The sequence below is a fragment of the Elephas maximus genome, chromosome 25 (assembly GCF_024166365.1).
Source record: "Elephas maximus indicus isolate mEleMax1 chromosome 25, mEleMax1 primary haplotype, whole genome shotgun sequence".
In the NCBI taxonomy this organism is placed as follows: domain Eukaryota; kingdom Metazoa; phylum Chordata; class Mammalia; order Proboscidea; family Elephantidae; genus Elephas; species Elephas maximus.
In genome coordinates this window covers 59,203,265-59,230,333 of record NC_064843.1, presented here as the reverse complement: position 1 = coordinate 59,230,333, position 27,069 = coordinate 59,203,265, and the positions used below count along the sequence as shown (strand labels likewise).

Here is a 27,069-nt window from a genome sequence, read left to right as displayed (position 1 = left end):
CTCCTTCCTTCTAAATAAGAGGAAACCAAAATCCCAGGGATTCAGGACCTCATCCAAGATCAGCAGCAGCAGAGCCAAGGCTGGAATTTAGGCCTCTGATTCTGGCCAGTCCAAGGCTCTGTCCACAACACCACACTGCCTCAAATGCTCAGGCAGGGGCCCGGAGGGATGCAAGTCAGGGACCCCAGGGGCCCCAGGCTGGGCCAGAGGTGACCTCTGAAGTCCCTTCTGATGGTCTGAAGGGGTCTTGTTACAATGCATTAGTGAAATCTGAGTACACTTTCCAAAGTGAGCATTTTAAAGGACAATACACATCTGGATATCTAAGTCTTCACAAGTTTATTTAAAAATGAGTTTTGCAGAGGTGACTATTATACAACATTGTGAATGTAGTTAATGTCACTGAATTGGACACATAAAAACAGTTGAAATGTTTTCTTACACGTATTTCACCACAACAAAAGTTTAAAAACTGAAAACAAAAAACTAGAAAAGGTTTTGCTTCTTTTTATTTATTCATCTGAGGGAAGGGGAAAAAAACTGAGTTTGCTTTCATCTCTGAGAACATCATGTCTGGGAAGTCTACGCTGAGAGTCAGGGCACCCGCCGCAGAGCTGGCTGGCGTTTACAAAGTGCCTGACGTCGTGCTAAGTACTCAACCTGCCTGAGCCCCTGCGGCCTGATGAGCTCAGGTCTATTTCCTCACTTGGAAATAAGGATGGAGGTTTGGAAAAAGTAAACACACACATCCACGACTCCACCCAGTGCTCCATCCACTTCTCTTCCTCCTTCCCCTTATCCGATGGCTCCCAAATGCTTGGTTTTATGAGAACTGCAGCTATTTACAGGATGCTGACTCTTAGTTATGAGGCCGCATAAAACCACGGGGCATACTATTAAATATGTGTCGCATATTTGACTGTGCACCCTGAAAATCTGCAAGTCACAGATTTTATCCCTGACCTTATGGCAATAATCCCATTTTGCCTTTTTATGAAAATTTATGCACTTGTTTCTTCTTCTCTGCATGTCAGTGGCAGTGTTTCCTCATCTTTGTCTTCTGTAGGGCTTAAGAGCCTGTCCTGCACAGAGACACAATATGTGTCTCAAATTCAACGACCTTCCTCACCTATAGAGTGAGTCTCAAAGCATGAAGTCTTCACTTTACCCTTAGAACAGTGAGATTTATTTTGATCCTAACTTGTTCTTTTACAGTTACTTAAAAAACACGTATTGCTTACCTGAGGATACAATGAAAAGGAATCTGATAATCTAAAAGAAGTAGGGTCTTCTTTGTTATACTGGCCAAACTTCTGACACTGTTGAAAACAAACCAAAACAAAAACTGAGTTAGCATTACCGGAAAAATCCTCAGAATAAGAGAGCTAAGGTTCAATCTCAACTTTGCCACTTCCTAACTGTGCATTCCAGACCAGCTCCCCTCCAGCTTGACCAGGCAGACAAACCACCTGGGGGTCTTGTTACAATGCAGATTCTGATCTGGTAGATGTGGGAGGAGCTGGAATTTCTGCATTTCCAGGATGCTCCAGGCAAGCTCTCTCTGGGCCTCCCCATGTGGAAACCCTCGGAGACCACACGATATGGGCAATTACAGATCAACCTTAGTGTTCTCCCACACTGAGACAGGGAAGAGATCGGGCTGGCTGAATTAAATAAGGGCTACATTTCAAGGCCCTGTGTGCTCGACCAGCTATAATTAAATCTAAACCTAAGTACAGACCACCATATAACTTTTACTGCTGGCACCCGAGAACTACTTGTAATTAACAAACTAGGTGCTTAGACAAGATAAGAGGCTACATTTCAAAGCCCTGGGTGCCTAACCAGCTATTAATTACTGATAATCCTCCCGAGTTGTTTTTCAAGGCCTCATCAGGTGCAGAGCATGAGCAGTAAAGATCAACGTGGACAATGAATGACCTTCCACCTGAGACAAACATGAACAGGGACCCCTCGCTGGGGCTCGAACCAAGATCCAGAGACAACACACGCACACACAGCATCCCAGAATAAGTCCTGTTCAACATTCCAGCAGCCTTTGTGACAGACTCCCTCTTGGTTCCAGCAACCTCTGCTAGAAAGTCCATCTTGAATTCTAACTGCGCACACATTTGATTTTCATAATCCCTCCCCTTCTCCTGGAAATCTCTACCCATCTAATGAATAAAGATAATGCCTTTTCCCACCTAAAAACTTTTATAAGCTCTAGGGAATCCTTTGTGCAGTGAGAGACTGGAGGCTAGCATAGGTGGAAACCCCTCTCCCTCTCTCCTTTGCGAGCATTTTCCTCTGTCCCTGATGAACCTTTGTTCGTGTGTAATCTCTGAGCCTCTCCTGGTCATTCTTGGTCAGAAGAAGGTAAGAACCTAAAGCAGGGCTTAGTACTGAGCTGGGAAGCCCTGCCCTATAATGACAGTACAATTCATTTCTTCCTCCTCTCAGTGGTACATTTTTGAACCACAGTGTTTTCCCTTCCTGCCTTTATTTCCAATCACACATTTCTTCCAGCCACTACAGAATTAGGCTATATGCCTTCTTCCTACCCAATCTAACGTCGCTTTAGATTCAGAGATGTCTCATCTTCTTGAACTCCCTAGCAGCGTGAGTCAAGTGACTCCCCAAACTTCTTGAAACTCTCCTTCAGCTGCTATCACTGTCCTATGTCTTGCCATCTCTCCAACCAACCATTCTCTGCCTTCCTCAAGGGCTCCCCATCTTCCTCACTCCTCCTGACCGTGGATTCCTCAGAGATTAGTTCCTGGCCCCCTATTCCCATTCTCACTGCTCTGGCTACAGATGAGCCTTAGAGCCAGACCAGGGTCATCCAAACACCTCCCCCAAATGTCCAGTGCTGACCTCCGGCCCGAGCTCCCATCCTGGACCTCCACCTTGGACAAACTTCTGACAGTTCACATTCAACGTATCAAAATTAAAACAAACAACAAAAAAAACTATGAATCTCCTCTCACCCTAAAGCTGCTTGCTTTCCTGTCCCATTTTCTACCTCTGTCAGCATCACTGCCATTCTCGCAGTTATCCACACTCGAAACTCAACACCAACTTTGTTTTTTGATTCCACATATAGTCATTTCACCAAGTTTCATCAGTTCTTCTCTTAACGCACATCCTGATTCCAAACCCTCCCGCCTCCATCCATTTCTGCTGCCACGACCCTGGTTTCAGCTCCCTGGACCTGTAAAATGCTCCATCAGTCTCCCGAGCAGTAGGCTTTCTCCCTTTAATTTACCTTCCACAGGGACGTTCAGCATAAACACAGGCTTCTTGCTAATGTCACGTCCCTGCTTAGAGTCAGCACTAAGTCTCTCTTTAATGGCAAGGCAGAAACTTAACTCTAAAGTCATGGCATTCCAAGATCAAGCAGTACTCCCCAACGCACACCCTGAATCCAGGGACACTGGTCTTCCCAACGGCCCCAGCACAAGCTTGTGCCAGGCCCACCACTCGGCAAGCCGTCTTCTCCTGTCCCATTAGCCTATCCACGCTTTTTAAAAGATTTGGTTCACGGCTCACTTCCTACAGGAAACCTTTGCCAACCACTTTGATTCCTCTGTGGCTCTATCTTCCCTTTGAAATACTAGCGGAACAACTTTCAAATTGTGTTTGAGATGTTGACATTTCCAAAAAAATGGTTCTGTGAGGTGAGGGGAAACACAGTGTTAAACAAAGTTTCACAGTTTTCCTTAGTGGGCTTTTCAGTGCCTGTGATTATGAATACATGTTGAGCTTCTCCTGGAAGGTCAGACTGTGCGGTGTGTGGATTACAGAGTTACTGCCGCTCACCCCTTTGCCTCCTGTGAAATGGATCTAGGCCCTTTCCCTTTTTCTGGACATTGATGTTTCCTTTTCCAGCTAATGCAATGTTAAGTTTTATCAATAGTGGGCGCTAGAAAGACAGTGCTGGAAGAAAGTGCCTCTGCTTCTAGTGTACTCTCTCAGCTGCCTCCCCAGTGCCCAACTCCTGGGGTGCCCGGGAGTACCTTGTGTGCTCTGGTGAGACATTTCCCATGAACAGCTTTCCTCAGCACCCCAGAGGGCAGATTTTCAGCAAGTTCTAGAGGGTGAATTCCCAGCAAATTCCTCTGGCACGGCACCATGGCAGCTTCTCGGCTGTTCAGCAAGCCATGATCACGCCCTCCCAATGAGGTCTGGAGCAGCCCACAGGGGAGAGAGGCGCTTCCTTGGGGGTCTACCTCAGCCCAGGGACTAATGGCTGCCCCTTACACCTGCTACTCCTATAAGCTGTAGAGCTCACCTGACTTCTTACTAGCCAGTTCTCATTAGTCAAATCCCCTGTTGTAGGAATTCTTCACATTCGCCTTTCTCTGTTAAAATTACTGTGTGGCTTCTCCCTACTGGTTAGAGCCAGGCTGACACAAGAGGCTTTCCCCTAAACCCACTGAGCTGTGGAGCTGAATTTTTAAGAAACACCTCCCAGCCTGGAGGGAAAACACAGGATCACTGCATTCACAAAGTGACTCATCTAATTCAACTCTCAACATTACATCATTCCCCAAAAGTTCTGTTTAAGTTGTTTCTTCCCAAATATAACATAAACCCTTGAAAAGAAGGGTTTGAATGTCCAGAATCTGGCATAAGGTAAGTAACTCATAAATTCTTGCTGACTGACTGTGTTAAAGTATCAGTTTAAGTGACAATTTTCTTTTCACAATAGTAGTGCACAACTTGAAGGAAAAAAAAAAATAGTGCAGAGACCAAGGCTGAACTTAAAAGTTATTTTCCCAAACTTACCAGTCGGATGAGCTGTCGGTCCAGCCACCGGAGCACGTCGGGCCCCTCCTCCGACTCTGCTCGAAACACGCCAAGCCGGGCCATCAACACCGCCGAGGCCTCCTGGTCAAACGCCGCTTCGATGTGCCTGAGCTGATTTTGTGCATCTGCCCAACTGACAATTCCAGAGTTAGTGCCACACACATCAACATTCAAAGAAATGTAAACGTTGTTCCTTTATCTAAGACAAAACAGATCTGAACTGCATTTTCTTTAAAGAATCACCTCCTGTGGGAAGTGAGCCGTGAATCAAATCTTTTAAAAAGAATAGATAGACTAACGGGACAGGAGAAGACCAGGCTCGCCAACGTTAAGTGTTATATACAATTTCATTTACCTTCATGTCTCTGAAGGCTATAGCCTCAAAAGGAAAATTAGAGAGAACTTTCCAGTGTTCCAGAAGAGACCATGAAAGTAGATAGCTGAAGGTACCTAAAGCCCCATGCAGCGTTCTTTCCTCTGGGTCAATCTTACAAAAATCTAAATGTTCACAAATCCATGAAATGAGTTCCCAGCATCACATCTGTGGTAAAAAGAATGAGCACGTATACAAAAGCATTCCAGATGAATAAAGACACGATATCCAGCATACACAGAATCCTTGCAAAATCAGTGAAAAAGAAGAAAAAGAAATCGGTTTCACAAGATAGGCAAAGGTTATGACAGAAGAAATACAGTTGGCCGATAAACATGAAAAAGTGCTTAATCCATTTATATACGGGAAAACACAAAGGAAGATATTGCTCTATATCTGCATTTTAAAAACTGGTAGTATCCATTGTTAATGAGGAGACAGGGTAGCCTCCTTACACCACTGGAGAACGAGATAGGGCAGTCTCCTTACACCATTGGAGAGAACGAGACAGGGTAGTCTCCTTACACTACTGGAAAGAACGAGACAGGGTAGTCTCCTTACACTACTGAAGAGAACGAGACAGGGTAGTCTCCTTACACCACTGGAGAACGAGATAGGGCAGTCTCCTTACACCATTGGAGAGAACGAGACAGGGTAGTCTCCTTACACTACTGGAGAACGAGACAGGGCAGTCTCCTTACACCATTGGAGAGAACGAGACAGGGTAGTCTCCTTACACTACTGAAGAGAACGAGACAGGGCAGTCTCCTTACACCATTGGAGAGAACGAGACAGGGTAGTCTCCTTACACTACTGGAAAGAACGAGACAGGGTAGTCTCCTTACACTACTGAAGAGAACGAGACAGGGTAGTCTCCTTACACCACTGGAGAACGAGATAGGGCAGTCTCCTTACACCATTGGAGAGAACGAGACAGGGTAGTCTCCTTACACTACTGGAGAACGAGACAGGGCAGTCTCCTTACACCATTGGAGAGAACGAGACAGGGTAGTCTCCTTACACTACTGAAGAGAACGAGACAGGGCAGTCTCCTTACACCATTGGAGAGAACGAGACAGGGTAGTCTCCTTACACTACTGGAAAGAACGAGACAGGGTAGTCTCCTTACACTACTGAAGAGAACGAGACAGGGCAGTCTCCTTACACCACTGGAGAACGAGACAGGGCAGTCTCCTTACACCATTGGAGAGAACGAGACAGGGTAGTCTCCTTACACTACTGGAAAGAACGAGACAGGGTAGTCTCCTTACACTACTGAAGAGAACGAGACAGGGTAGTCTCCTTACACCACTGGAGAACGAGATAGGGCAGTCTCCTTACACCATTGGAGAGAACGAGACAGGGTAGTCTCCTTACACTACTGGAGAACGAGACAGGGCAGTCTCCTTACACCATTGGAGAGAACGAGACAGGGTAGTCTCCTTACACTACTGAAGAGAACGAGACAGGGCAGTCTCCTTACACCATTGGAGAGAACGAGACAGGGTAGTCTCCTTACACTACTGAAGAGAACGAGACAGGGCAGTCTCCTTACACCATTGGAGAGAACGAGACAGGGTAGTCTCCTTACACTACTGGAAAGAACAAGACAGGGTAGTCTCCTTACACTACTGAAGAGAACGAGACAGGGCAGTCTCCTTACACCACTGGAGAACGAGATAGGGCAGTCTCCTTACACCATTGGAGAGAACGAGACAGGGTAGTCTCCTTACACTACTGGAGAGAATGAGACAGGGAAGTTCCCTTACACCATTGGAGAGAATGAGACAGGGCAGTCTCCTTACACTACTGGAGAGAGCGAGATAGGGCAGTCTCCTTACACTACTGGAGAGAGCGAGACAGGGCAGTCTCCTTACACCATTGGAGAGAACAAGACAGGGCAGTCTCCTTACACCACTGGAGAGAACGAGACAGGGCAGTCTCCTTACACCACTGGATAGAACGAGACAGGGCAGTCTTCTTACACCACTGGAGAGAACGAGACAGGGCAGTCTTCTTACACCACTGGAGAGAACGAGACAGGGCAGTCTTCTTACACCATTGGAGAGAATGAGACAGGGCAGTCTCCTTACACCATTGGAGAGAACGAGACAGGGCAGTCTCCTTACACTACTGGAGAGAGCGAGACAGGGCAGTCTCCTTACACCATTGGAGAGAACAAGACAGGGCAGTCTCCTTACACCACTGGAGAGAACGAGACAGGGCAGTCTCCTTACACCACTGGAAAGAAGGAGACAGGGCAGTCTCCTTACACTATTGGGGAGAACACAAATGAGCTTCTCAGGAGAGCGGTTCTGCAGTATGTAAGAGGAGCTGTACAGAAACACTCGTGTACACAAAGACCTAAACATAAAAATGCTGCAGCGAAGGGAGAAGCTGTAAAGAAACACTCGTGTACACGAAGACATAAATATAAAAACGCTGCAGCGAAGAGAGGAGCTGTAAAGAAATACTTGTGTACGCGAAGACCTAAACATAAAAACACAGTGGCAAAGGGGGGAGCTGTACAGAAATACTCGTGTACATGAAGACATAAACATAAGAACGCTGCAGCGAAGGGAGGAGCTGTAAAGAAATACTCGTGTACATGAAGACCTAAACGTAAAAACACGGCGGCAAAGAGGGGAGCTGTACAGAAACACTCGTGTACACAAAGACCTAAACATAAAAATGCTGCAGCGAAGGGAGGAGCTGTAAAAAAATACTCATGTACACGAAGACCCAAACATAAAAATGCTGCAGCGAAGGGAGGAGCTATAAAGAAATACTCGTGTACAGGAAGACCTAAACATAAAAACGCTGCGGTGAAGGGAGGAGCTATACAGAAATACTTGTGTACACGAAGACCTAAACATAGAAACACAGCAGCAAAGGGAGGGATGCAAAAAGAAGAGACCTGAAATGTCCTTTAATTAGGAGTGGTCCCTTAAGCCATGCGGTATCACGCGCTCATTAAAATGAATGAGATCCAGTCTTATGTCTATTGGCGTAGAAAGATGTCTTTGGCTCATTATTGGGAAAGTAAATTGAAGAACAAAACATATGATTCCATTAATATAAGAAAAAAACATACATATGTGTGCATGTATCTATACATACATACACACATATATACATGTATATGACACAAATGTGCATACATACGTTATATGTTATACACACACACACACATATGGTATACAATTGCATAGAAATTAGACTGTAAAGTTAAATGCCAGTATAGTAGTAGCATTTTTTTCTGGGAGAATGAGTGAAAAGACCCATTCTTCATATACTTACATGCTTCAAGAATCTTTTACAAGGTGGATGTGCCTATGAGTCACTTACATAACAGATAAAATCACACAGCAGAATTTTTAATCGATTATATTCCTACTGAAAGATGATTCCGCTAGGCAAGTATCCACATGGCCAACTTGGTTGATCAACCAAGGCCGCCGCCTCCTCCTCAGGTCAAACGAACCAGTGAGGACTGGTAAGAACCATTCAATGGAATCATAAAGACAAACCAATAGATGTTAAAATCTCTCTTCAGAGGAAAAACGCATCAGCGGCTCAACAGAGAGGGAACAGGGGACTGCTTACTTTCGGGCGATGGTGGTGACCCGGATGCGGCTCTGGGTGCTGGAGTGTTGATACTGCGTAACAAACTGGATGGCCCCTCTGCCTCCTTGGGGGATCGGGGCATTGTGCTGCAGAGAGAGTCCACACACACTGTTACTCTCACGGGCACGGTGCAAACACAAACCGTCCATGGAGCCCACATGTGTTCTTAAGACAACTGACACAGAGGTGATGGCCATGTTCTTGCCTGGGGCCTCACTTACACAGAGAGATGCATTCTGAATGGCATGCTTAGGATGGACTGATGGACGGACAAATATGTGACAAAGCAAATACAGCAAAATGTTAATTATAGAATCTAGGTGGTGGGTATATGGGTGTTCACTGTATAATTCTTTCAATTTTTCTGTCCGATAGAAGTTTTTTGTAATAAAATACTGGGGAATAAAGTGACACACTAAAAAATTCACCAACAGTATGAGGGCTGTAAATGTACACTGGCCTTCAAGAGACCTTGTCAGTTTAACAACAAAGTGACAAAGGCAATCTGTTGTCTGACTGATGAAGCCCTGGAAGGAATAAAAAAGACCAAGTCAGCCTGACATTAGGCCTAATACAATCCTAAGGCCTCATCCACCTGTAGAGCAAGTAACCAGAGGCCACCAGTTTGTAATAAATTAGGAAACATGACACTGAGACGCAAACACACTTTAGGAATCCAACTCACCTGATTGACTACTTCGAAGTAGATGCCGAGTGTCAATGTGGGATCCAGGCCACAGATCTTCCACTGACTCGTACCACCGACACCAAGCTCCTGGGATGAGAGGAGGAATTAGAAAAAAACAAAAAACAAAGACCACCCCTGATGAAAGCGACCCTAAGTGGGACAGACCATTAGACTATCCCATTCTAGATGAAAATTTAAATTTAACTGAAATGTTTACTGGAAAAAGCATAATTACAGACAGACAGCTTTTGATATTGACACTCTGACCAATTTTCATTACATCAAAAAGACATACACATACATACAAATACATATATGTGTATATATACACACATACAATACACAATGCTGAAGTGAACCGAATCAATCAACTCAGGGTGAAGAAGAACAGTAGGAAGAAAAAATCAGTATTAGCTACTTAGCTTAAAAGTTTTAATAAGTTGTTTCATCATTAAGAAAAAAAACAGTTACAGTGTATTGGCTATATTAATTTTAATCAAATTCCTTTATGTAAAAGCTACATATGAATTCTCAGGAAAATAACTGAGGAACTTTCAGTGGAACGTAGGCTGTTTTTTATTGACTAGCTACGTGGGTCCTCAGTGATAAATTTGAGGTTCACTAAAATCAGAACAAGAGCACCACTATTTTAACCATGACACCCAGAAGAAAACACCTCAAATGTCAAAAACACCTAGAACCACCACGCACCGAGATCACTGGACTCCGAAACACACCTTCTGTCATTCCAAAAACACTGCGTGTTACACAGTCCAACACACCGCACCAACACACACAGCCCTGTGCTTGCAAAGTGATGTGATCAACAGACTAAGAGAGCCACGGTATCTCTTCCACGTTCCTCCACGATCCACCCAAACCGTACACTGTTAGTGGAGGGCAGCTGACACCAGCCTGGTATCCAGAAAACTGCGGCAGGAGCCTGGGTATCTAGCCCCAGTTGAGTCATCTGAGGAGAATGACAGTCAGAGGGGAGAGGGCAGGATCCTAAGTGGAGCCACAGAGCAGCCCTGAGAGGCAGACAGTGAAGGTGTACTGCTTCATCAGTACTTCCTAAACAAGATCAAGAGAGGGATGGCTTCTAGGTTGTTCTTCCGTTTTAGTCAGCTTTTCTAAGAGAAGTAGGTATTTAACATCTGTTGGAACGTGAAAGGCTACACTCAGGAACAATAGCAAAGAGGTAAAGGAGGCTTGTTTCCCATCACTTTTCTTCTCTAGGCACCAAGGCACAGCACAGCTACAAACCCTCCAGAGTTCCAAAATGACATTATCTCACCAATACACAAATTCCTTACTGAAGCATTTACTAGTAGCTGCAATGATAGAATGATGAAATCACCAGTGGAATAAACTGTATCAAGGAAGGACCATCAGATGAATGCTAGCGCCGTGAGATGAATGGCTGCTGGCAGACAAGATACTCACACTGTGCCAAGATCTCACAGCTAGTGGTAAAGGGAAATGTGCCAGTGGAAAGAGGTGAGGCGATCATCACTGCAGCCACCAGATCTCAGGCCACGACCAGACCTGAGTGTCTCCTGAACCTAATCCCCAGTTTACAGGAAACACAGGAACAAGTTAAATGCCACCAAGAGGAAACAGACACATTCAGAAGGTGGGACATTCTATTACTGAAGACAACTGGCACCGTGTCTTCAACAGATCAACGTCATAGAAACAAAGACAAAACGAAAACATAAACAAGCCCGCAAAGAGAGAGGTGAATCATTGTAGAATAGAAAAGATTAAGGATATATAATACCAAATGTAATGCTGGCTGGGGGAAAACAGCGAGAAAGGTCATTTGGGGGAAATCAGGAAAAGAATATAGACTTTAAAATATATATATAATGAATATAGACTCTAAAATATAAAGGAATTAGATGACAGAAAATCACTGTTAATTTTCTTGGGTTCAATAATGAGATCGTGGTAGGAGAACATTATTTTTAGAAAACGCATATTGAAGTATTTAAAGACAAAGTGTCATGATATCTGCAACTTATTTTCAAAGATTCCGTAAAAAAAAGATGACAAATACAGCAAATAGATGATTATGAGACAGATAAGGCAAACGCAGCACAAAAAGGCAGAACAATATGGTAAAACATTAACACTGCTGACTCTGGACGGTGAGTATGTAAGACTTCACTCTACTCTTCTTTACACTTCTCTGCGTGTTTGAAAATTGTATTTGAAAATTGTATCCTCTCTGCATCCCCCAGTCAAAAATTCATGGCTGGTCCCTACTGGATCCTAGAACAGCTAATCAGTTTATACTCATTCATTAAAAATATCTTAACAAACGGAAGAAGCCTTCAGCTGGCAAGTTTTAAATAATGTGCAAACCATCTTGGATTAGGGCAGCCTTCCAAAGCTGTACCATGAAACAGGGGTGCAAGCCCTTAAAACTCTGGGTAACGATGAGTGACTCAGATGAGCCCTGGGGCAGAAACTTGCCTTAGCAAGAAGACTACAATTATGTTGTCTCAAATCGCCTTGCCTCACCTCTGCCAATCTCTACAAAAGTTTGCTTCTAAGTAGTAACTAAGTGAATGTTTACCGCAGATTAAAAAGATGGGAGCCTGAAAGTTGGCAAGGACTGTGGGCTCCAACTGTGTTAGGCACCATTCTTAGTGCTTCACCTGGATTAACCCATTTAATCTTCCTAACAATGCTATAAGGTAGGTACATTAATGTCCCCCTTTGCCAGATAAGCCACACTGGGTGGCGCAAGTGTTTAATGCCCTCAGCTGCTAACCAAAAGGCAGGAGCTTTGAGTCCACCCAGAAGCACCCTGGAAGAAAGGCCTGTCGATCTAATTCTGAAAAATCAGCCACTGAAAAACCATGGCGCACAGCTCTACTCTGACACACGTGGAGCCGCCATGAGTCAGAACAGGCTCGAAGGCAACTGGTTTTTGTCTATTTTATCTGTTTGTTTATTTTTGCCAGCTAAAGAAATTGAATCATGGAGCAATTAAATACTTTGTCAGGGGCAAAAAGCCAGCAGCTAGCAAATGGTAGAGCTCAGAGCGGAACCCCAGCATGGCTCCACAGTCTACGCTCTTCACCTCTATTCATATGCTGACTCTCACTGATGAGGACAAGGAGGAAGGAACATGACCATGGCAACCCCAGCCTGGAGCTGCCTCACCGGGTCAAACGGCTTGCCTATTGGCAGCTGAAGTATAATCAGAGAAAGTGGGCCACCTCATCCCCAAGTGATAACAAAACTATGTTCGCATATGCTCAAAATTTGTTACTCAAATAACATTAGGTAGTCTCAGTCACATAAGGCTCGTTATTAGACGTGATGATAAGACGGTATCACCTCTAAAGATGATAAGCACATAGGTTTATTCCCTAAAGTATTTTGCTGATGAAATGCCTTGTGGCTCTTTGGCACAGTGACCCCAAGATGGATGGTGTAGTCAGGGGGACTTGGGCTCTAGGTCCTCCATGTCAACTCTGATCCTGAACAAGACAGCTAACCTCTCTGAGCCTCAGTTTCCCACTCTCTGACCCTGTAGATAGATGGAGAGACAGAAAGAAATGTATTCCGTTTCAGAGTCATGGTCTTCAGTAAGAATTAACCATCCACCCCTCACACAGACATACGCAAACAGGTAACACAATGCAAGATCATCGTGCTCCGACACGTCTAACGGACTAGATCCCGGAGCACAGCTGATGATGCTGACGTAGTTCTCCTTACGTTTTCTGAGACACACGGTCCTTTCACATTCAGAGATACGCATGGACCAATGGCTCCTGCGATCTTCAGTTCCCGAGAGGTCTAAAACAAAATTACCTGAGTATAAGGTTAAAATATTACTGAGCACCTCCCTGCTCTCATGATAAAAACAAAAACAAACAAACAAAAAAAACAGTGCCCTCATGATAGCCACAACTAAAGCTTAGAGGAAAAATACAGCAGTGTTATCATTCCACCAAGAGAAAATCCCACATGGGTTATGGGGTACAAGCTTCTCCAGGGCCACTGTGAACCAATAACAATTTTAATAAAATCCTGCTTTATTAACTATATTATCTTTATTCTAAAGACGACACAGTATTTCTAACTTTCTCAACTTTGAAATTATTATACACATAGGAGATAACAATTATACCGATACTACATTCTTTTCCAATCCCACATACATATCCATAATTATTCACATATTACTAAACAGTGAACGGAGCCCTAGTGGTGCAGCGGTTAAGAGTTATAGCTGCTAACCACACAGTGGACAGTTCGAATCCATCAGCCCCTCCTTGGAAACCGGATGGGGCAGTTCTACTCTGTCTTATACGGTCGCTATGAGTTGGAATTTACTTGACGGCAACGGGTTTGGTTTTTAATTAGTGAACACACTGTTTTGTTTTGCTTTAAAAATACTTAATTCATGAACTCCAATGTATTAACAAGGATAAATTTTAAGATTTCGACAAAGTCCATTCCTGTTCATCTCTTTAGAACAAATCTCAAACATTTGAGAATGTTATTTGAAGTTTGTAACACTAGATGGTTTTAACACTAGAACCTAGATGATTTAATGATTATCTGAAAATAATAATTGCAACCATATTTTCTAACAGCTCCTTTTAACGTTTTCTCAATGACTTACAATTAAGTGTATAAGGCTATCAGTCCCTACATGAAAAAAAAAAAGGATAAACCTCAAAGTGCTGTACTAGTTTAGTGTGCTCTATCAAAAAAAAGGATAAACCTCAAAGTGCTGCGCTAGTTTAGAGTGCTCTGGCTATGCTTCAGACATGCACTAAATACATACTACGGTTCTCTCAATGTGACCACCCTCACCTATGGCTGGGTGAGTGTTTATGACTGTGTGGCTGCCTGTCCTCAGGCCACAACGCTGTTCCTGTCATCCCACATCACCTCTTCTCATGCCTGCTGCCTAGAGCAGGGCAGAGTAAAAGCCGGCAGGGGGACTAGACAACGCTTTGTTTATAACATTAATAAATACACATACGTTCCTTGAGAAGCAAAAGGATAAAATTAATACGCTTTGTGACAGTTATTTTGTTGGGCTCTTTATTTATTTATTCGGTGAAAGAATACTCAAAGACACACCATTTCAACAATTTCTACACATACAATTTGGTGACACTGGTTACATTCTTCCAGTTGTGCTACCGTTCTCACTATTCTTGTGCACATTATTCCATCACCATTAACTTAAACTTACTGCCCGTAAGCTTCCCATCCCACCTTTCGTGTACCTGCTGTCAATTTGATCTTACATAGGTAATTCCTTAAAAGAGCACAATGCTGAAAGCAGATGTACTTTACTAATTAAACTATTTTTTGGTTCAAAGAAGAATTCAGGAAATAGTTTTGGTTTAAAGTTTAAAGATTACCTCATGGCAATAGTTTCAGAGGCTCATCCAGCCTCAATGGCTCCAGAAAGTCTGGATTTCACTGAGAACTTTAAATCCTTTCCATCAGGATTCTTCTATAAAATCTTGGATCAAAACACTCGTTAATGGTAGCCGGGCCCCTGTCAGTTCTTGTGGTCTCATGGCAGAGGAGGCAGTTGTTTGCGAAGGCAATCAGACACATATTTGATTTTCTCCTCCAGTTCCTGACTCTCCTGTTGCTTCAGGTGAATAGAGACCAATTTTCATTGGCCATCTGCTAACTTTTAAGACCTAGTTGGGCTCTTTTTACTTTACCTCTAGATTCTAGTGCTAAACAGATTGAGGTTGCCAAGAGCGTGACTACTAAATAAGTCAGAACACTATTCTTCCCTTAAAGCTTTTAAAATCCATTATACCTTTACTTCCAAAGTAGCACCAAATGCCATTCGGAAATTTCCATTAAAATCTTTACTAAATATTCTTTGGAATGTCTGCTTGAAGAGAGAAGTGTTGAACGAATCTCCCATCACCATGTGACCTCTGGAAGAGAAAAAAGAAAGCAAAACTTTAGAACGATTGAAAACCATTCAGATGCTCCCTAATATTCACAAATAATAATTTGAAGAAGAAGAAAAACAAAAAGAAACCATGCTCATCAAAGTGTTACTACCTTAAATGGTAAACAGCAACTGCAATTAATACTTAGGAATGAAAATAGAATCTCAATCTGCTTCCATAAAGATGGAAACCCTGGTGGCGCGAGAGTTAAGAGCTATGGCTGCTAACCAAAAGGTCAGGAGTTTGAATCCACCAGGAGTTCCTTGGAAACCTTATGGAGCAGGTCTACTCTGTCCTGTAGGATAGCTATGAACCGGAATTAACTCAAAGGCAATGGGTTTTTTTTTTTGTTTTTCCATAAAGGTTACAGTCTTGGAAACCCTATAGTTCCACTCTGTCCTATAGGGTCACCATGAGTCAGAACTGACTTGACAGCACACAATACATATACACATACAAAAACAAAATGAGCACACATAAAAACTTACGAAACCCAAATAGGGTCTGGAGTATAGTTAATTGTGCTGTGCCAATGTCAATTTCTTGGTTTTGGTACATCAGTATTTATATATGATGCTACTGTTGGGAGAAGCTAGGTACCCTTCTCTGTACTGCTTTTGCAACTTCCTATGAATCTGTAATTATTTCAAAGTAAAAAGTTAAATAACAAAAAAGCCTTCAACAAACTAAACCCAATGGGCTATCTACTGAGAAAATATCTCTCCAATTCTTTTTACACTTCGTTGGTATGGGAAATTACTCAGGCCTTTAGGAAATCCTTTTCAGGTTAATTCACTGTCTTAAAACATTTAATCCTTGACTTTACATGAATTATTTCTTCTAGTTTATGAATGCTGATATTCATCACTTATTGAAGTTAGAGAAAATTATTCTTCATGAGTTCTGCATTTCATATATTTGGGCAGAGAAACATAATTTGATGCAAGAAATGTATCAAATAATCTTAGCCAAAACATGTTAAATCCAACAGTCATTCATAAAATAAGATCTCAGAATTTGGAAAGAACACAAGAATGACTACCTGGTCCAGCTATCTCAGAACGTCTGAGCCTCCTATAGCAGAGACAGCTGGACAACCCCAAATATTCACCCTCCCGCCCTTCCCTAGTAATGGAATCCATGGTTGTCTGGAACAAACACTGTATTTCCCAGCTTGCCTTGCATTAGTCATGTGACTGAGTTCTGGCCTGTTGAAAGTGATTTGTTAGAAGTGTGCTTAAGGGAAGTGGCATGGACTCTTTCACCTTCCTGCTGCAATAACAGGCTGGGTGTGCATCAGGGTTATATCCTTTCAACAAACTTATTCAATCTGTATGCTGAGCAAATAATCCAAGAAGCCAGGCTTTATGAAGAATAACAGGACGTCAGGATCAGAAAAAAGCAGAGGAAGCCTAATTAACAACCTGCAATATACAGATGACACAATCTTGCTTGCTGACAGCAAAGAGAACTTGAAACACTTACTGATGATCAAAGACCACAGCCTTTAGTATGGATTACACCTCAACATAAAAAAAAACAAAAATCCTCACAACTGGACCAATGAGCAACATCTTGATAAATGGAGAAAAGATTGAGGCTGTCAAGGATTTCATTTTACTTGATCATCAATCGATGTCCATGGAAGCAGCAGTCAAGAAATTAAACAACACATCGTATTGGGCAAAGTTGCTGCAAAAGACTTCTTTAAAGCGTTCAAAAGCAATGATGTCACTTTGATGATTAAGGTGTATCTTTCATTGTCCAAAGCTGGACAACAAAAAAGGAAGACTGAAGAACTGGCACATTTGAATTATGGTGTTGAAGAATACTGAATATACCATGGACTGCCAGAAGAATGAACAAATCTGTCTTCGAAGAAGTACAGCCAGAATGGTCCTTAGGAGCAAGTATGGGAAGACTTAGTCTCACTTACTCTGGACATGCTATTAGGAGGGAACAACCCCTGGAGAGGGACATGATGCTTGGTAAAGCAGACGGTCAGCAAAAAAGAGGAAGACCTTCAACAAGATGGACTGACACAGTGGCTGCAACAATGTCTTTATACTGAAATTCTGTTTCCCAGTAGTTTCTTCCCGCTGGTTCTCGTTGTTTTTGTCACATTCAGAACCAATGGGATTCCTCCTCCACCGAACAGTCTTTCAACTGTTGAATACAGCCATCATGACCCATCTGTCTTCAGCTTTATCTTTTCTAGTGACTCCTCCATGTGACAGTTTCAAGTACTCCCCACCACTCTCACTATTCCCCTTTGAACATCTCCAATTCATCTATAAAAACCAAACCCAGAGCTGTGGAGTCGATTACGACTCATAGCGACCCTATAGGACAGAGGAGAACTGCCCCACAGAGTTTCCAAGGAGCGCCTGGCGGATTCGAACTGCCCACCCTTTGGTTAGCAGCTGTAGCACTTAACCACTACGCCACCAGGGTTTCCAATTCATCTATGCACCCCCTTTTAAATGGCAATACTCAGAACAAAAGACAATATAATCTGGATATGGCATAGCTAGCACCAAGCAGACTAAATCTACCGTCTTCCTTGAAGATAACATACCTCTAGAAACCTAGCTGTTGCTGGACCATCCCAATCTGGTGCTCACCTTGAGTGATCAACGAAACCTGTGAGTCTTTTTTATTTATTTTTAATGGCAGTACTTCATTACTAACACATTTTCCTGATACTGTATTTGTGCAACTGCTGATTTGACTTAAGCTCTAAGTCTTCTGGAGTCACAGACCTGAGAATCTGATAAAAGCAATAGCCCCTCTACACGGAAAAAGTACACACACATAAAAAATCTGCCATACACTCTCTTAACCTGGGGAACTTGTTCAAATGCAGGTTCTGATGGAGGTCAAGGGTGAAGCCCAAAATGCTGCATTTCTACAAGCTCCAAGGTGAGGCTGATGCCATGAGTTCCTGGCTACACTGTGAGTACCAAGGATATACACCAGTGGTCCTCACACTTTGCTCTACATTAGAACCCTAGGGGGGATGTGTAAAAAATCCCAATGCCTAGGCCACACTTCATGCTAATTAAATCTGAATCTCTGCGGACAAGCACCCAAAGCGGGAGCAGTTTCGCAGTTCCCTAGGTGATTCTCGGCTGTAGCCAGGCTTGAGGGCCAGAGCTCCACATCTGTGCATGTCACAAGTCAGCGTGCACCAGAATCTCTTGAAGAGCTTGCTAAAACAGACTACTGGGCGTCTCCCCAGAGTTTCTGATTCAGGAAGTCTGGGGTGAAGCCCGAGAATGAGCGTTTCTAATAAGTTCCCAGGAGAGCCTGATGCTGCTGGTCCAGGCACCATACGCTTTGAGAACCACTGTTCTCCACTCTGATGTCTGAACACAACACTGGCTTAGGCCCTGAGTCAGTGCACCTTCCAATGCTGAGTGTACCTTCTAGGCTGAAACCACATTCAGGATTAGTCACCAGGTGTGTTCACTGAGCCAGGTGAAGTTTCTCCTCATTGCTCTGGCACCCAGACCCTATTTCTCCCCATTCTCACAAGGAAATGCCTTGCTGAGCCCAGATACCCCCACACTTTCTTTCTTTTCTGCCCTGGTCTCTGTGCAAGCCTAGCAATCTAAGGAAGAAATGAAGTTACTCTGATACGACCTGTTCTTGGTGAACCCTTGGGACCTCCTGCTAATCACTACTTCTTCCTCCAAGGGGCTCAAACATAATCCCCAGCCACTGAAATCACAGCCCAGAGTACCTGAAAGCTTATCTAAGTCTGCCTCACCCACTGCAATGGCTCCACCACTTATTTCTCTTTCCTTGAAGTAAGAAAAGAGACAAGTGCTTGCTGTCAACATACCCGGTAAGATTTGTGCAACTCTTCATCTCCAGAAGTCCAGATTGATCAAGGGCACAAGCATAAATATCAATGCAGTGACCATTTGCGGCAGTTCGATTAGCAAGCATCTCATAATGCTGTGACGAAGAAATGAAAACTGTATGAAAACAGTAACACTGTTCACTAGATATGCCTTAACATCCCAAATGAGTGTACTTAAAAAGTAGGAATATGCAAATCATTTTTCTTAAAGCATCCAAAAAAAAAAAAGTTTTCAATCTTCAAACACTTTTAGTAGTTTTAACGCCACTCACTCTAATGTCTGAGAGTAGGGACAGTCATTTAACAGCAGCCAGGATCTGGGAGACCATCTCAGTAAGAGCATCTTGCTGACCATGAAGTATGGCCTCAGGAAGTCACCTGTGTCACTCCAGAGCTGCCTAAGCCTGGCAGTGGGTCACCATAATTACAGTCTCTCCAAGAATACCTACCTTGGTTGCCTTTTTCATGAAACGTGCGTTATCTTTCTCAATATCATGCCAGGAACGGATAGGAGTCTTTAATTCATCTCCAACTACCATGCCAGGCCCTTGGGTGGGGGGACCTCCAGTGAACAACATGATCCTGGCTCCTGTGTTTGGAAAAGTGCCCTAAAACCACAAATGGCATCATTTTAGAAGTATACAGTCCCACTCCAGGTATGGTTTCAGTTTCCCTAAAGAAATTCTACAAAGATTAGTTTTCTCAGCTGCTCTTCTAATACTGGTAATACCACAAAAGCGGTGTTTATCTTCTTCCTGATTGTTTTATTCACTTCTATCAACCTACTGTCAACACTTCCCATTACCCTAAATTCCCTTGTTTCTCATGAAAACTTCCGGTATTTTCAAAACGTTGAGGGATTCCTTCAGCGTAGATAATAATAATGAAGCACTCTCTGATAAATTAACCAACAGTCAACTGACTTAAGTCACAAATGATTTTCAAAAAAGCCAACAAGTACAATTTCTGATAGCAAGTTTGCGTGATTTGAGAAGTCCCAGTAAATTCTGAGTTACCTCCAATAAGCCAACAGCAATGGACAAAGCAACACCAGTGGATCGCAAAGGTCTTTTCCCCTGGGTTTCTGGCCACGGGTCCCTTTGCAGCTCCCCAAGAAGATCAGTGAGGTTCATGTCAATCTTGTGAACGGGTTGTAGAAATCTGCGTAATTTTCAGTGGACACATGAGTACAGTTTAATAAAGAACTCTGATCTTCAACCCTAGGTGACAGTTCTTCAAAATAATTATTCAGAATAGACAAAAAATTGTAGGTTTTTTCCATCAAAGTTAATCTCAAACTACAAACACAAAATAATTCAAAGCAATTTTATTGAGATCTAAATTAAAAAGTCTAATCCTTAGCAATTTATATAGAGAGGATATAAGACAATCAAATTGCAGTGAAGCAAATCAGTTTAATTTTAATCAGCAAGGAGTCTGAGGACAAGCCTAATGTGAATTCAACCCACATGTGGTTCATCTATAGGGACACTCTCCATCGTTCCAAAGTTTCAGTTTGTGTTTCTCTTCAGCCTTAGGAGAAAGACTGTGGTTTCTTACCAGAATAAAGGGCTGTCTCCAGAATGTTCGGCAATGCACTTTACTGTGTTTACTGGCTCTCAACCCCGCCCAGGGCAGCCCCAGGCACCCAACAGACTGGGTAAAATGAATGTCTGGCCTCAGGTTTCTTGGAGGGCAACCCAAGAAGAGTTTTAATTTTCCCAGTTTTACTTAAGGATCAAAATGGACAACAGCTATGTGTCCAAGAGGAGAGGAATGACTAAATACAGTGGTCTCAAACAACACTACCAGGAAAAATATTCTGGGCAAATCTCATATACATATCTATATATGTGTGTGTGTGTGTGTGTGTGTGTGTGTGTGTGTAATTAGTTATAAATTATACATATGTACTGATTTGTTATGTACGTTATAAGGCAGTAAATATTGGTTAGACTGAAGCATTTATTTTTATCTCTAAAAATAAGAAAATAAAACTTCTGATGTTTTTCTTCTCTCACTCCATGGACTGTCCTGCATGCCCCGTATGGTATGTGTAATACAGTAATGTCAAACCTCACCTGCTTGAAACAAAAGCGTGTTCCTGCAGCTGAGCAGGTCTTGCTTGCTGCATGGGTGCAGCTGGCTTGGTAAGGCCCAGCATATCCTAGAAAACCAAAAAGACTCATTTCCCATAATGCTAAAAGTAAAAGCAAGGGACTAATTAATTTTTAAGAAATGCCCATATTCCTGTTTGTTTACAAGCAAGGCACAAACCTGTATTTGCTTTGCGGTTAAATCCTTCGTTCCTCGGAAGACATAACTTTTGGAGATTCCTTCGCAGCTGAGTTCGTGAACCTGCACCATTCTCCCAAACGTGATCAGACCCACCAAAGCGTCTGGAGGGAGGAGACTCAGGGACATCTGCAGGGATTCTTTGAGGGCTTGAAGGTCATCTTCCTCCAGGCACGTGTCAACCACATAGAGGAAGATCAGAGGGGACTGAGCACCTCGCTTCATGCAAAGAAAAACATCATTTAATGATCAGTTCACAAATGGATACAACCAGCTCTTTTTCAAACAAATCTGGTATGGAAATGGCCAGTTTTCATCTGTCTTTATCAGAGTAAAGCCTCCAAGAATGGAACAAGGACACCTACACAAACCTCTACTGACCTTTTCAAACAACCTAAAAAACATCAAACCTGTTGCAGTCAAGTTGATTCTGACTCACAGCGGCCCTACAGGACACAGCAGAACTGCCCCATGGGGTTTCCATGGAGTGGTTGGTAGATTTGAACCGCCAACCTTTTTGGTCAGCAGCCGAGCTCTTAGCCACTGTACCACCAGGGCTCAGGTTCTATTTAAACAAACTAAATATAAAAGCTATAGGTCTGTATCCAACAATTTACTCAACATTTCTGAATGCTTACTATGTGCCAGGCATTGTTCCAGGTCCTTGGATGCATCAGTCAACAGAAGGAACAGAGATCCCTGCCTGTCTCAAGGGGCTAACTGTCTGGATTGGGGAGAGAATTGACAGAAAATAAACATAACAAATAAGTAAATTATATAATATCTTAGAAGGTGCAAGTGCCATTTAAAAACAAGGACAACAGAGTAAGCGGGATTACAAACACCAGTAGAGGAGGTAGAGGCAGGCTCCAGATATTAGAGAGGTCCAGGCAGCCTCCCTGAGAAAGTACCACCTAAGCAAAAATCACAAGGAGGGGCGGGAAGGACCCAGGCAGATACACGGGAGAAAAGAAGGCCAGCCTGAGGAAGAAGCCTGAGCGAAGGGCCTAAGACGGTGAGGTCACAGTGTTAACGCAGGCTTGGCTCACACAGGGCTCTGAAGGCTGTTTTACCCTTAGTGACAGGGAAGCCATTTTCACCACTGGGGTTTTCTGAACAGAGAAGTAACACGATACATATCTTCGGGGAATTACTGTGGTTGCTGGGTGAAGAATAAAATATAAGGAAGGGGGCAAGTGTAAAACCAGTAAGACCAGTTAGGAGACTGCCAAAGAAATACAATGAGAAAGAGAGAGAGAGACAGAGAGACAGAGACAGAGAGAGATAGAGACAGAGAGACTGAGTCAGAAAGAGACAGAGAGACAGAGACAGACACAGAGGGAGACAGAGAGACAGAGAGAGGGCTAGGTTCTGGACAAATTTTGAATACAGAGCCAATGAGATTTCCTAATAGCTTAGATATGGGATGTGAGAGAAAGAGAGAGGTTAAAGGTGAGCCTAAGGTTTTTAAGCTGAACAACTAGGTGAATGAAGTACCATCAACTGAGATGGAAAAGGCTGTGGGAGGAACAGGTTTTTAATTTAATCAGTTTCACTTTTTTTTTGTAACCTTTTATCGGAACCTGAAAACAAAGCCAGTAAGTACACACGTACCATAACCTCCTAACCTAACGTTTAGGAAACTGCTGCCTCACAGATTTATATTCCTCTTCCCTTGTCATTCAGTTATCATTATTCGGTGTCATCCAGTCTGTTCTGACTCACAGCAACCCTATGTACAACGGAACAGAGTACTGCCCAGTCCTACATCATCCTCACAATTGTTGCTATCTTTGAGTATATTGTTGCAGCCACTGTGTCAATCCAGCTCAATGAGTTAAGAACATGACAGACAAAGGATTAAGGGAAACTCAGTATTTTATTTAACCCTGTTTGTTTAATTCACAGGCACAAAAGTTACCTGTATCACATATTCAATTGTAGAAAATTGAGGCATCAATTCAGCAGGTTGATTGACCTCAGATATGCCTGTATAAGCTGGAGGAAACTGAAGAGGAGACACAAACAACACAATGTTTTATTAGGGCTGAATAAAATACTGTTTTATTTTCCATTTATAAAAATGTTTAACAAACACTTATGAATTCTAGAAGCACAAACTGTAAAATGTTACTGAGACACAAAAATCATTTACTACGTGTTTAATGTAGAAAAATTGGCAAATATAGGAAAATATGAGGAAAGAAAAAACACACACAACAAAACCCCATAATGACATTACCTAGAAGCAATGACTGTCAGTATTTCCTTCTAGAATATTTCTGTCTACTTAAGTACAGTTGAGATCATGCTGTACTTGGAATTTAGCAACCTGGTTTTTTGCACTTAACGTAATGGCATAGGCATTTTCTACTGTTTCAAAAACTCTCCACAAACATTTTAAATCCATAGCTTGTGGGCTGGTTTTAATCATCATGTACAGCTTGAGATTAAAAAAAAAAAAATCTTTCTCAAGGTTTAGCAGGCGATCACTCCAGCCAATGACAGAGCACAGAGTGACCAAATGGAAGTACTGCTAAAGAGCTGACAGACAGCTTGAGGGAGCCGCTGGCCAGGAGGGAGGGTACTACCAGGGCATCAGAACTCCAGCAGCAGTCCCAGCAGGAAACAACAAAAGAGCTCCAGCCCCACCCTGACAGTGGCCACTGACAGGCTGCAGCTCCCAGCGAGTGGGCAGGACTACAAAAAGGTGTGAGAGGAAAACAGATAAACCCAGACGCACTGACTACTTCCTAGTAACCCAGGGAGGTCCTGTTTGCCTACCCTGGGGTCAGAGGGTGGCTGAGAACACCCTGATCCCTCAAGGGCTCATTTCTCATCTTCTAGCTCTACAACTCACTTAGGTTCATTCCCCCATGCTCCAGCTGGGAAGGTCACAAAAGGTTATTTCAGCCAAAGACACACAGATTTCTAGACCACACCTATCAACTGGCCGGTGGACACGTCAGATATGCATTACCCCATCTTTAAAAAGTTCTACCTACCTCTAATTTTAAAGACAAGGAGGTTAAGTGGCTTGCCCAAAGTTACACAGGTGGGTCTGAGGGTCAAACTGAGGCAGTCTGGCTCCAGGGTCCTTGCTTTTAACCAACATTCCACCCTTCTTAGAATTCTGACAATGAGTTACACTAAGACAGTCATCAATTCTGAATATAATAGGGTATAGAGATGTTTTTAAGATTTATATATACTTCTGAATATCTTGTGGAGATAAGTCTTGAAGAAAATCTCCTTACAGCTTCCAAACTTGTAGTTAGTGATCAAATATACAGTTTTCTTCCTCTCTGGACTTACTACATGCTGTATCTGAGAATGAGGCTGTTAATTTTAATTATGATCAAACATGAGAATAAATAAACGCATGTTATCAGTAGCTTAAGATCTACTCAAACAGTGTACATTATGTTGGACACAATTTTTTTCGTAACAAATTTATTGAAGTATAATTTACATCCTATAAAATCCAACTATTTTAAGGGTATACTCCAATGATTTTTAATAAATTTTCAGTTATGCAAAAATCATGACAATCTCGTTTTAGAACATTTCCATTACAGGCACAACTAATTTTAAAGGGAAGTCTCTTGTCATTTCCGAGCTACTTCCAGTTTAGCAGTTTTAAAGTCTGAAAATCAAAAGGGGCTCAACACTGACACTTGGGCCCTAAAAGTTAGGAGGATCAGGACATTAAAATTCAGTAACGTACAGTATACAATGAGAACACACTGAAGTGAAATACGCACAACAGATCTGTTTTCTTGGGTACCAGATTCATTACCTACAGAGAATTTAAAAGAAAATGGAATTGTGCGTCCTCTCTACAGCAAATAATAAGCACCCAAATAATGAAATGGAGCCACCACCCGAAAGAAAAATCACAAATGTCCAGGTTTAATATTATGCTTAATAAAAGCTATCACCTTGAGTCCAGCAGAACTTTTTTTTTTTAGTACAGACACAAATTCAATCTCACTTAATTTTTTCAGAATAGTGCACACAACTAAAATGAAACAAGTAAAACTATTTTTTAAAATAATTCACATACCTGATTTCTTTGGAAACAGAAATTACAGGCCCAAAGTTTTGCTCGATAATCAACCTGACTGTAAAAAAGATAAATATTAAAGGTGGGTACCATTCCAATTTTTAAGGTAGAAAGCAATCAAATGTGAATTTCAAATTAAGAAAATCACAGAGAAATTTTTCTATGTGCATGTACATGAATGGATAAGGGTGTGCAAAACACTGCTCTCAGTGCCCTGGCTATTTAGTACACCAAAAGTTTTCTTCGAACAGCTAGTATTACTGAACAGGATTTGTAAATCCTTTTTCCAATTTCCTAGATAATTTCTTTTATTTCATTATTTATATATATATAGGTTTCCTTTTGAACTGTTATCTTGACATAGTCTGTGTTTTTTCTAACATTTAAAACAATTACACTTTGTTGTTGTTGATAATATACACAGCAAAACATACATCAATTCAACTTTCCACACGTAAAATTCAGTGGCATTGATTACATTCTTCGAGTTGTACATCCACTCTCATCCTCCTTTTCTGAGTTGTTCCTCCCCCATTAACATAACCTCACTTCCTCCCAAGGTTCCTAGCTAATCTTTCAAGTTGCCCTTGTCAATTTGGTCCCATATAATTAGCTCTTAAAAAAAGTATAATGCTGAAGGCAGACATTTTTACTAGTTAAGCTAAACAACAGTTTGGTTTTAAAAAGACTTCAGGGGTTATTTTTGGTTTAAGGTTTAAAGATTATCTCAGGGCAATAGTTTCAGGGGTTCATCCAATCTCCATGGCTCCAGAAAGTCTGGAGTCCATGAGAATTTGAAATTCTGTTCTACGTTGTCTTCGTTTTGATCAGAATTTTTCTATAGAATCTTTGATCAAAATCTTCAGAAATGGTAGCCAAGCCCCATCCAGTTCTTCTGGTCTCAAAGGAGGCAGCTGTTTATGGAGGCAATTAGCCACACGTTCCATATCCTCCTCCTAGTCCTGACTGTCCTTCTTCCTCTGTTGCTCCAGGCAAACAGAGACCAATTATTGAGCCTTGGATGACAGCCTGCAAGCTCCTTAAGACCCCAGGAACTCTGCAAGGAACTAGGAGGTAGAACAGAAGCACTAAACGTGTCATTAGGGCAATTAACTGGGATGTCCCATGAAACCAGGACCCTAAGCCTCCAAAGCAAGGAACCAAATTCCATGATGTGTTTGGTTGTACATAAGCTGCCTTAGCAGCTACTCTTTTTCGTCATTGTTGTAAAATTGCCCGTCACACAACTTATGTCAATTCAACTTTTAATGGGTATACAACTTATTGACTGCACTTTTTTCTAACATTTTTCTTGTTCAGGTATATGAAGCTACTTAATTCAATACTAAAAGCAGCACATTTCATACACGTGATAAA

General features: G+C 42.3%; 1 protein-coding gene across 3 annotated transcripts in view; it reads right to left on the bottom strand.

The window, feature by feature from the left end:
- Positions 1–27,069, bottom strand: part of SEC23B (SEC23 homolog B, COPII coat complex component) — a 58,464-nt gene that overhangs the window by 23,249 nt on the left and 8,146 nt on the right. For 2 of the 3 annotated variants that reach the window (XM_049869999.1, XM_049869998.1), the window contains exons 3-15: positions 25,693–25,750; positions 23,548–23,634; positions 21,609–21,845; positions 21,413–21,498; positions 20,348–20,492; positions 19,781–19,939; positions 19,311–19,426; positions 15,322–15,445; positions 13,239–13,319; positions 9,498–9,587; positions 8,792–8,898; positions 4,792–4,945; positions 1,242–1,319 (exon numbers count right to left, since the gene is read on the bottom strand). In XM_049869999.1, coding sequence (XP_049725956.1) covers positions 1,242–1,319; positions 4,792–4,945; positions 8,792–8,898; positions 9,498–9,587; positions 13,239–13,319; positions 15,322–15,445; positions 19,311–19,426; positions 19,781–19,939; positions 20,348–20,492; positions 21,413–21,498; positions 21,609–21,845; positions 23,548–23,634; positions 25,693–25,750 — 1,522 coding nt within the window. The remainder of the gene's footprint in view (positions 1–1,241; positions 1,320–4,791; positions 4,946–8,791; positions 8,899–9,497; positions 9,588–13,238; positions 13,320–15,321; positions 15,446–19,310; positions 19,427–19,780; positions 19,940–20,347; positions 20,493–21,412; positions 21,499–21,608; positions 21,846–23,547; positions 23,635–25,692; positions 25,751–27,069) is intronic. The other variant, XM_049870000.1, reaches the window with a different exon arrangement.